Genomic DNA, 12,142 nt, shown 5'->3' with positions numbered 1-12,142 from the left:
CTTGATTTTCTGTAATGTCATTTAAGGAATATCTTTACAGTAAGAGATCTGCATGAAATAACTTAAAAGTCTTACTGCACAGAGATATAAGCTGGTAGAATAACTTTGATAACCCCAAATATGTTCTGTTAATCTTTAATGAAATTTCCATGTTGTCTTAGGTTAGACACTTAGATGCTAAAATAAGGAGATTGAGTAATACTTCTTAGAGTAAAGAAAACCAATCTTTGGAACTCATTTCAATTTCAAAATTTGATGAATTTAATTCATCTTCCATTTATCTTAATTACTTGTTTGTTTTATATCTGCTGAAAACTATAAATTTCTATTATAAGAGCATCATTCTACTTTCGGATTTATCTATCTATCTATCTATAGATATCTATCTATCTATCTATCGGTAGATAGATAGATAGATAGATAGATATCTTATACATTATTTTGCTTTTCTGCTCGTATTTTCTAATACTTTGTTGTATGTAATTTTCTTATTCCTTTAGTAAGGTTCATATCTCCTTGCTTTACAAAATAAAAATCGATTCTGTTCTTAATCAGAAGTAGAGTTTTAGTTGAGATTATAAAAGCAGCAAAGAAGCATCATCATTATAAACTGGTTTACATAAATTAAACATGTTAGTGATTATACAAGTAATTTGGTGTATTTACTTATATTGAATACTACATTCATGAGAGATCCCAGTTATACCTTTCATGTTTTGTGGTTGAGCAATAATTTCATATCTCTAATTTCTGTACAGACTGGGTATGTCAAGAGAGGAATCTGTGAAGCTCACTACTGGACCAAACAATGCTGAAGCTCAAAGTAGTTCCTCATGTGGAACTTCTGCTCTTCCAGTTTCTACACAGATGCCCTTGACAGAACAACAGCCAAAAAGCATGAAAAGCCCAGCTTCTCCAGAGTCTGGTTTCTGTGCTTCTCTTTGCCCTATGGTAGAAATTCCAGCTAAAGATATAATGGCAGAATCAGAGTCAGAGGATATCTTGATCCCTGAAGAATCTGTAATTCAGGAGGAAATTGCAGAAGAGGTAGAGACTAGTATCTGTGAATGCCAGGATGAAAATCATAAGACAATACCTGAATTTTCTGAGGAGTCTGAAAGTCCAACCGATTCTCATGAAGAACCCCAAATAGCACCTCCTGAAGATAACTTGGAATCCTGTGTTATGATGAATGATGTTTTAGAAACTTTGCCTCATATTGAAGTTAAGATAGAAGAGAAGTCAGAATTGCCCCAGGAAGAAATGACAGTTGTCATCGATCAGTTAGAAGTCTGTGACTCTCTTGTTCCTCCCACTTTATCTGTGACTCGTGTCAGTGACACAGAACATAAGGAGTCAGAAACTGCAATAGAGACCAGTACCCTCAAAATAAAAACTGGGTCATCTTCTCTAGAAGGCCAGTTTCCAAATGAAGGAATTGCTGTAGATATGGAGCTACAGAGTGATCCTGAAGAACAGCTTTCAGAAAATGCCTGCATCTCTGAAACATCCTTTTCTTCTGAGAGCCCAGAAGGAGCCTGTACCAGCCTGCCTTCCCCAGGAGGGGAAACACAGTCCACATCAGAAGAATCATGTACTCCAGCCTCCCTTGAGACAACATTTTGTTCTGAGGTGTCTAGCACTGAAAATACAGACAAATACAACCAGAGAAATTCCATTGATGAAAACCTTCATGCATCTTTGATGTCAGAAATATCTCCAATATCCACTTCACCTGAAATATCAGAAGCATCTCTTATGTCCAACTTACCATTAACATCGGAAGCATCACCAGTATCCAACTTACCTTTAACATCAGAAATGTCACCGATGTCTGACTTACCTTTAACATCAGAAACTTCTTCAGTGTCTTCCATGCTTCTCACCTCTGAGACCACTTTTGTATCCAGCTTGCCACTTCCTTCAGAAACATCTCCAATTTCCAATTCTTCCATGAATGAGAGAATGGCACATCAGCAAAGAAAGTCACCTTCTGTATCTGAAGAACCACTCTCCCCGCGGAAAGATGAGTCTTCCACCACTGCTAAACCCCTGGGAGAGAACCTTACCTCCCAGCAGAAGACTCTAGCTAATTCTCCTGAAGCCATCATAATGAGTTCTTCTTCCATTGCTCCTGAAGCATTTCCATCTGAAGATTTGCACAGTAAGACCCTGAGCCAGCAAACATGTAAATCACATCTTGACACTGAAAAGCCCTATCCTGCTTCGATTCCAGAACTTGCTTCTACTGAAATGATAAAAGTTAAAAATCATAGTGTCCTGCAAAGAACAGAAAAAAAAGTGTTATCTTCACCATTGGAATTATCTGTCTTTTCTGAAGAGACAGAGAATAAGGGAAATGAGCTTCCCTCTGCTAAATTACAGGACAAGCAATATATCTCATCAGTGGATAAGGCTTCACTTTCAGAAGGCTCTAGAAATAAAACACATAAGCAAGGGAGTACACAGAGTCGTTTAGAAACCTCACATACTTCCAAGTCATCAGAACCCTCCAAGTCACCTGATGGGATAAGAAATGAAAGTAGAGATTCAGAGATATCAAAGAGGAAAACTGCAGAGCAGCACAGCTTCGGAATCTGTAAGGAAAAGAGAGCTAGGATAGAAGACGATCAGTCAACCCGGAACATATCAACTGGCAGCCCAGCTGAGAAAGAACAGCCTCCAAGAGAGGAACCACGGGTTCCCCCTCTCAAGGTATGGTACAAAATAAAAAAAACAAAAGGCCATTCCATATATAGGCTTTTTTCTATTTAGAAGCCTAATTTTTCAAGAATAATTAGATGTTCTTCCTTCTAGGTTTATGCAGCAATTTATAATCTAATCCTTTAATAGTAAATGACCCTCTTCGTGACTATGCTTGAATTTATAAAAGCAGTTTAGATACATGCATATGTTTAAACCCTGGTATTAAAGAAAAAAGAATTAAGGAGAGAGAATAGGGCCTGGAAATGTCTACAGGCCACTGAGACACCTGGACTTATAGGGATTTCAAGGTGTAGGACAGAGACCTATGTAAACCTGGGAAAATGGGAAAGATAATTTAGTGTCCTATAAAAGTTCTCTGGGACTAGGGAAAGAAGTAATCAAAACTCAGAGGCCAGGACAAAGGCAGAGAAGGTATGTATTATCCCTACATTCATTTCCCAACAAACACTGAACACCAGTATTGCCTAGCATTGAAGACCTAGCTTATGGTTGAGCTTCATTAAATATTTCTTAAATAAAGTAATAAAATTGCCTTATGAACTCTGAGAGAGAATACTATAGAGGTGTAGATATACAAAGCCTATTTTTTTTATTTCCAAGATAGTAAATAGGCCTTTAACTTCACCAAATAATAAAGGCTTACAGATAAACATTTCTATTTATATACTTTCTTTTGATCCCAGGTAAATTTTAACTTCCAGAAAACAAAGCATTTATATAAATTAGTTCTGTCTGAGTAAACTGAAAATTAAGGTTTATTCAAAAGAAACCCCAGTGTAATTTTTTTTTTAAGTTTCTACCTTTTGTCATTTATACTTTTGTACAGTGAAGTGGATTATTCCATCATAGCATTGGTCTAGAATTACAAACATCTCAAATTTTTTAAATTAAAAAAAATCCTGCTCTATTTGTAAATATAAAATCTATAAAATTTTCATTTTATATATGACTCATGCTCTCCACAGGCTGACTTTAAGAGTATGGTTGTACTTACTCTTTTTAATAAAGCAGGCTCTAGTAAGCAAGATTCTAGAGGTATAAAAAATAAGCATTAAGTTCAATTAAAAACTCACTATGCATTTTAATTTTTTAAGCCATAGAAAGAATAATATAAACTTTTCATAAGAGATATTTTTAAACATGCCAGTCTTTTTTTTGTCCAAAGCTTATTTTCAAAGTCATATAGACTTTATGTAAAGATAGATAATATGAGGGAAATTTGTAGTTATGAAAATGTTCTATATTGTAATTGTATCAATGTCAGTATCCTGGTTGTGATATCACAGTCTTGCAAGATGTTACCATCTTGCAATATTATTGAGCACATTAATTAATAAATTAAGCATTGATGTTAAAAAAAAAGGTAGGTAGATAAATACAAGAATATTTGATGTTTGGTCTTAAGAGCTCTTGCTTAAGCATATTTAAATTTAATTATTAAAAATGTGTTTAATTTTTTACACTAGGAGAAATATTAAAAGAGCAAATTGAATCTTCTCCCCAGAATCATCTTTTTTTTTTTTTTTTTTTTTTTGGCCTTTGGAATTTTGGAATAGAAGACAGACTTCACAAGCAGTTTGAAAATGAGAAACAAGATAGCTCAGGAAGATAATTTCATCTATCAACGTTCCAAAGCATAATTCTAAATTGATATGTATAATCTGGAGAAAAATGAAACAGAATACATGGAAACAGCACCAAATGGGAAGCCCAGAGACTCTAGGTCACTCACTAGTTATATAACCCCAGGGTAAACTGCTTTACCTGCACAGCTTCGGTTTTCTCAACTGTGAAATGAGGGACATCAACTAGAGTCTTTCCAGCTCTACACAGCCATGACTAAGAATGTTTTTAGTGACTAGAGCAACACAGCCTTGCTATGGGATGCTGGTTGTTAGATCTTGTTTCCTCCTGAATTTGGTGATGACTTTGTGAGTCTCTTAATTAGCAAAAATAGGTAAACGGTATGGGTTGGGACGTGTACAAAATTCAGCATATTGTGGACTACCAACATCAAACTGCCCAATGTATAAATTTTTTAGAGGCAGAAAATCAGAGTTTGCCTTGCTTTTGTGCAAATGTAATGATAATACAATCCCTTTGGAAAACAGAACACTCTGACAAATGTAGTCTCATTCCATCTTTAAAACTGCTCTTTGAGGGAAATAGACCAGAACTGAGTTTACAAACTTCTCTTGTGTTCTTATTGTATATGTATAAAGCAGCATACAAGGTAGCATGGGAGTACATAAAAATCATAGAGTCCTTGGCTCAGAGAAGTTATTGGAGAAACTGAGGTACATAGTGGTTAGTGTTTACAAAGTTCCTTTGTGTAAAGTCAGAATGAGAATTCTAGTTGTCAGTATCTTGGTCAGGCCTTTTTTCTTTGGGTCAAATTAAGACAGATAAACTCAAATAAAGTAGAAATCCCAGTTTTTTATACCACTAAGGAAAATAATTTCAAAACTAAATATCTCAAAGTCTTTTAGCCTACCCCACTTCTAGAAGCATGAATTTTGTATCCATTTATATGAGGCATTAAGAAGTTGCTTCCTTTCCCTGCCAAATGAAGTCACAATGGATGTTTTTATAGATTAAAAACAGAGATTAAAAACTTAATTTTCACATTCATGCTACATTTCTTGTTGCTTTATGCCCTAAAGACGCATCCAGGGATTTAGGTGTAGTTCATGGCACATTATGAGAGAATGCAGCTAGTCCTTTCCCTTGCATTATCACATTCTATGTGCCTCCTCTGTGATCTTGTATCATCCCATTTTATTTTTCTTCTCTCCTTCTTGTAGATCCAGCTTTCCAAAATTGGGCCACCTTTTATAATCAAGAGCCAACCAGTCTCGAAACCTGAGTCTCGAACATCCAGTAGCACTTCCATCAGTGGCGGGAGGAACACAGGAGCCAGGACCCTCGCAGATATCAAGGCTCGGGCCCAACAAGCTCGGGCCCAGCGAGAGGCTGCCGCAGCCGCTGCTGTAGCGGCTGCAGCAAGCATTGTCTCTGGAGCCATGGGAAGCCCAGGAGAGAGTGGAAAGGCGAGAACCCTGGCACACATCAAAGAGCAGACAAAGGCTAAGCTCTTTGCAAAACATCAAGCTCGAGCCCATCTCTTCCAGACCTCTAAAGAGACCCGGTTGCCTCCGCTCAGCTCAAAGGAAGGGCCTCCAAACTTAGAAGTCTCTTCTACCCCTGAAACAAAAATGGAAGGTTCGACTGGTGTCATTATTGTCAATCCAAACTGTAGATCTCCTAGCAACAAGTCTGCACACCTCCGGGAGACCACCACTGTCCTACAGCAGTCTCTTAACCCAAGTAAACTTCCAGAAACTGCCACTGACTTATGTGTGCATAGTTCTGATGAAAACATACCTGTGTCACATTTATCTGAGAAAATTGTTTCATCTACCTCTTCTGAAAATAGCAGTGTGCCCATGCTTTTTAATAAAAATTCTGTCCCCGTATCTGTTTGCAGCACTGCTATGTCGGGAGCAATTAAAGAACATCCCTTTGTGAGTTCTGTTGATAAATCCTCTGTTCTAATGTCTGTTGACAGTGCAAACACTACAATTTCTGCTTGTAATATAAGCATGTTAAAAACCATCCAGGGAACTGACACTCCATGCATAGCCATTATACCAAAATGTATTGAAAGCACTCCCATTTCAGCCACTACAGAGGGCTCCGGCATATCAAGCTCCATGGATGATAAGCAGTTACTAATATCAAACAGCAGTGCTAGTAACTTAGTCTCCACTCAGTACACCTCTGTGCCAACTCCCTCCATTGGAAACAATTTGCCAAACCACCTCTCCAATAGCTCTGTCTTGATTCCCCCGACGGGAATTAACAACAGATTTCCTTCTGAGAAGATAGCCGTACCTGGGAGTGAAGAACAGGCCACCGTATCCATGGGTACCACTGTGAGAGCAGCTCTCAGCTGCAATGATTCAGTCGCGGTCACAGACTCTCTGGTTGCACACCCAACCGTTGCAATGTTTACTGGAAACATGCTGACAATAAACTCTTACGATAGTCCGCCCAAGTTAAGTGCTGAAAGCTTGGACAAAAATTCAGGGCCTCGAAACAGGGCAGACAATTCTGCAAAACCTCAGCAACCACCAGGGGGCTTTGCACCAGCAGCCATAAACCGATCAATTCCGTGTAAAGTCATCGTTGACCACAGCACCACGCTGACCTCCAGTTTGTCTCTGACTGTCTCCGTTGAAAGCTCCGAAGCCAGCTTGGACCTGCAGGGCAGGCCGGTGAGAGCAGAGGCATCTGTACAGCCCATGGCGTGTCCTCAGGTGTCTGTGATTAGCAGGCCTGAGCCAGTTGCCAATGAAGGTGTAGATCACAGTTCCACTTTCATTGCTGCTTCGGCAGCAAAACAAGACTGTAAAACATTGCAGGCCACCTGCACAAGTCTCCGAGAATTACCCCTTGTTCCAGATAAATTAAATGAGCCGACTGCTCCCAGTCATAACTTTGCTGAGCAGGCACGTGGCCCAGCTACTTTCAAAAGTGAAGCAGACACAACTTGTAGCAGTCAGTATAACCCAAGTAACCGAATTTGCTGGAGTGACGATGGGATGAGGAGCACAGGACAGCCTCTCGTTACTCATTCAGGTTCAAGTAAACCGAAAGAGTACCTAGAACAAAGCTGTCCAAAGGCTATCAAAACTGAACATGCCAGCTACTTGAATGTGTCAGAACTTCATCCCAGAAATCTCATAACAAATGTTGCTCTTCCTGTGAAATCTGAACTCCACGAAGCGGACAAGGGCTTTAGAATGGACACTGAAGACTTCCCTGGCCCCGAGCTGCCTCCTCCGACTGCAGAGGTAGCCTCTAGTGTACAACAAACACAGAACGTGAAAGCTTCCACTTCAAGTCCCATGGAAGAGGCTGCTTCCTTGGCTACTGACACCCTGAAAAGAGTCCCTGGTGCAGGGAATTCAAGCTGTCGTCTGTCCTCTGTGGAGGCTAACAATCCACTGGTGACGCAGTTACTACAGGGCAACCTGCCTTTGGAAAAAGTGCTGCCACAGCCCAGATTGGGAGCCAAGCTCGAGATCAACAGGCTTCCATTGCCTCTTCAAACTACCTCAGTGGGTAAACCAGCGCCAGAGAGAAACGTTGAAATTCCGCCCAGATCTCCAAATCCAGATGGTAAGAGCTACTTGGCAGGGACTGCTGCACCACTCCAAATTAGAAAGCGAGAAAACCACCCCAAGAAGAGAGTAGCTAGGACTGTAGGAGAGCACACTCAAGTTAAATGTGAACCAGGAAAATTGTTGGTGGAGCCAGATGTGAAAGGGGTGCCTTGTGTCATCAATTCTGGCATGAGTCAGCTAGGACACAGCCAGCCATTTAAGCAAGAATGGCTAAACAAGCACTCCATGCAGAACAGAATTGTTCACAGCCCTGAGGTCAAACAGCAAAAGCGGCTGCTCCCATCGTGTAACTTCCAGCAGAACCTATTTCATGTTGACAAGAATGGCAGCTTCCACCCTGACACTGGTACCTCACACAGACAGCAGTTTTACCAAATGCCTATGGCTGCGAGGGGCCCCGTTGCTACTGCAGCTCTATTACAGGCCTCTTCCAAGACCCCAGTGGGATGTAATGCATTTGCCTTCAACAGGCATCTTGAACAGAAGGGATTGGGAGAGGTTAGTCTTTCCTCAGCACCTCACCAGCTAAGGTTAGCCAACATGTTATCCCCCAATATGCCCATGAAAGAAGGCGATGAGGTGGGAGGCACTGCACACGCAATGCCAAACAAAGCACTTGTACATCCACCACCGCCACCGCCTCCCCCTCCCCCTCCCCCTCCACCCTTGGCTTTGCCCCCGCCTCCCCCTCCACCACCTCCACTACCTCCACCTCTCCCTAATGCAGAAGTCCCATCCGATCAAAAACAACCTCCAGTTACCATGGAAACCACTAAGAGACTTAGTTGGCCACAGTCCACGGGCATATGTAGCAATATAAAATCGGAACCTCTTTCTTTTGAGGAAGGTTTAAGCAGCAGCTGTGAACTGGGCATGAAACAAGTTTCCTATGACCAGAATGAAATGAAAGAACAGTTAAAAGCATTCGCGCTAAAAAATGCAGATTTCTCTTCCTATTTGCTTTCTGAGCCACAAAAGCCTTTTACCCAATTAGCTACTCAGAAAATGCAGGTGCAGCAACAACAGCAGCTCTGTGGAAATTATCCAACAATACACTTTGGTAGCACGAGTTTCAAAAGGGCAGCATCTGCAATTGAAAAGTCCATTGGGATTTTGGGAAGTGGCTCCAATCCTGCCACGGGCCTGCCCAGTCAGAACGCTCAGATGCCCGTTCAGAACTTTGCCGACAGCAGCAATGCAGATGAGTTGGAACTGAAATGCTCTTGCCGGCTGAAAGCCATGATTGTGTGCAAAGGCTGTGGGGCCTTCTGCCATGACGACTGCATAGGCCCTTCAAAACTCTGTGTAGCATGCCTGGTTGTACGATAAGAGCTGAGTGAAAGATGCAGTATCCCTTTTCCACGTGGAAAAGCCAGATAGCATCAGCAGCAACAAACTGAATAATGCAGTGGTTTCTATCATGCTAATTTATTTTGCTTTGGAACAGGTCTCTTTTTTCTGTGGCATTGTTTTCTTGCGTTTCTCATAAAGGGGAGGATGCATCCCAACTGAATGGCTCAGTGGCATGTCTTTTACTTGTTCAGTTGCCATTCTGAGCTTCAGAAAGTTTCTGTCCATGTGTATACAAGTCAATGCCCCATCTTTGTTTTTCTTTTAACCCAGCTGTAGATAGGAAAATGACATTTTTAATTACTTAACAACCAGAAATGCAGATGTGTAGAGAGAATGAGAGGAATGATTTAAGGTGGGTTCTGCATTTTTCTGCAGATGACCCATTACAGCGAGGAATTATACACTTGACTTTTCTGGACCTAGCTTTACCACAGTGATTAAATCCTATTTAGAAAGGGGAATCTGATTTAAATGTGTGATTCCTTGTATTTACTCCTATCAAAAGATGTATTAAAGGAGGTATGCCATTAATGAAATCCACTGTCCTGATTATTATCTTCCCTCCTGTTTTACTCTTTCCCAGAAACTATGGCAGAATATCTGTACCTGCCTTGGATTTTGTACACATATTGTAGTGGAATGTGTCCTACATGTGAAATTGCAGCATGGGACTCATGCCCAGCAATGTGGTTCTAGCCCTTTGACACCTGATCATATGAGATCAATTGGCCAGCCAATAGCCATAGGCCCAGAGGATTTTAGCACTTCCTGTATGACTTTAAAGAGCAAGTTTGAAAAAAAAAAAAAAAAGCCCTGAAATTCAAAGCAAGGAAATAAGATGCTGTTTATGCACACACAAATGGGTTGATAATGTAAATATCCTATTCATGCTAATGAATTACTAGATATTAAAGTGGGGGGGGGAATTATTGTAGCCCTTTATTGATGACACCCATGCATTCTGGCTTCAGACCTTGCAAAGGTTGGCCATCTCTTTTCAAAAGGGTCATTGATGATAAAAGGGACTACCCAAGGGTAAAGCGTCAACATTTTACAGAACAATTGTTTTTCTTATTATTTACAGCCTATATAATTGAACTCTGAAATAACCCTCATTTTGAAAAAAAAAAATGTTCTACGTGTAGCGTGTTCCCCCCCCCCCCACCCCCTCAGGTGTATTCAGTACATTCTTCATATTGGGGGAACTGCTTTTGAAAAAGGGATACTGCATCTTAAAATTATCTTCAGTGTGCATCCAGTAACGTCTGAGTGTCGAGTATTTGAGCTACATTCCATATGCTTTGGCCACCCTCATAGCGGAGGACAGCCGTAGTTCAGGAGGCTCTGTTCCCAAAAGCAAGTTCAAAAGCACATGCACATTGTGGGAAGATGAAAGAAAACAAAAACCAACCACGCCCACTTAACTTCAGATTTCAGAGCACAAAGTTTGGAGTGCCATTAACCCGTTGATTGATTGTGGCTGTAGAATATAAAAAGCAAACGTGGGGAGGGGGCGGGGAATCATCCGTATCCAGGGTACGAATGACTGATATTTTCACATGGGATTATCCTAATCACTGTAAACTTTTCGACATTCCCGTAAAACACGTCTTAAAAGTTGACTGGAATGAGCAGAAATTACATTCCTAAAAACAAGAACACTTCTGATTTTTTTATAATAACTACATGAGATTTTTTTTCTCCGTATTTATTGTGATGTTGCCAAATTTCTTTAGGTGATAGAGACATCATTTGGAATAACAAGTTGCTGGTAGTGAAAGGTACTTTATCTTAGAAAGAAAGAAAGAAAGGCGTGCCGCTGTAGACATGATTTTGGTGCTTCAATACTGTCATTTCTGTTTTTCACGGTAAAATTGGCAAAACTAATGACTGAGAAAGTTAGCAATGCGCTTAACCAGCCTTTCCCGAGGAATGCAGCGTAAGTTCCAGTGGATCCTTAGTTTTCTCTTCACTGCACGCCGGGTTATATTGGGGTGGCTTCCTTATAAGCGGTGTCTTTATTGTCTGCTTGGCTCTAATATCATCCTGATTTTGAAGATCATGCTCTTAGTCTCACAGTGGGGCACCTCTATAACATAGACGCTTGCATGCCAACTCCTTCCAAATTCAGTCACTGCTATACCAGTGTCAGATACTGTCTACACCAGCAGATTGAAACCCATCACATCAGTAACTGACATGGTGTTGAAAGAAACTCCAGTCTACGGAAACTTTGCACTCGGTATGTGAGGTACAATTGAGGCTGCTGAGATTCTGAGCTTATGATCAGTTCCTTCATTGGTGAATACTGCTTGCAAGTTGCTTACTGAGAATAAGGAAAAGTGTCCTTCTGTATGTTTTGATTTTTCACATAACAGCCTTGGAAAATCAGTTGCTGATAGTGCATGGATTCTCTCATCCAGGTCCGATTAGCATCATTTTTCTGTGCCCTTGCTCTTTTTTGCTCCAATTCAAATACCTAGTGTTCTCATATGGCTTATATTACTGAAAAATTAATATCTTTAAGCTAAAATATAAGGGAAAGGAAGAGAAATTTAGATGTAAAATGTGGGTCAGATATTTTATAAGTGTTCATTTAATATATATATATATACACAAAAGCCAGTATATTTGAATTGAGTGAGTAGGTTCTTAGTTTTCTGATTTCTACATATGTCTGCTGTGTGCAAATGGAGTATGTTATTTACTACATGGTTATTGTGGTGTGGCGTGCAAATGTTAGCATGTGCATTATCCTGATTACTGGACACAATTTTTTTCTTACCAGGAATAGAACTTGCACATGTACCATGCAATTTTTTTTTAAATCACAAAGGATGTCTTTCCCTAAGTAGCACTTTTGGAGCAGGGGG

General features: G+C 40.3%; 1 protein-coding gene across 3 annotated transcripts in view; it reads left to right on the top strand.

Moving 5' to 3' along the window:
- Positions 1-10,088, top strand: part of ASXL3 (ASXL transcriptional regulator 3) — a 174,001-nt gene extending 163,913 nt beyond the window's left edge. For all 3 annotated transcript variants that reach the window (XM_039463882.2, XM_074383633.1, XM_074383635.1), the window contains 2 exons: positions 759-2,715; positions 5,532-10,088. In XM_039463882.2, coding sequence (XP_039319816.1) covers positions 759-2,715; positions 5,532-9,245 — 5,671 coding nt within the window. In that variant the 3' untranslated portion in view covers positions 9,246-10,088. The remainder of the gene's footprint in view (positions 1-758; positions 2,716-5,531) is intronic.
- The last annotated feature ends 2,054 nt before the right edge of the window (positions 10,089-12,142 follow it).

The sequence above is a fragment of the Saimiri boliviensis genome, chromosome 13 (assembly GCF_048565385.1).
Source record: "Saimiri boliviensis isolate mSaiBol1 chromosome 13, mSaiBol1.pri, whole genome shotgun sequence".
NCBI classification, from domain to species: Eukaryota; Metazoa; Chordata; class Mammalia; order Primates; family Cebidae; genus Saimiri; species Saimiri boliviensis.
This window is presented reverse-complemented; position numbering and strand designations above follow the sequence as displayed.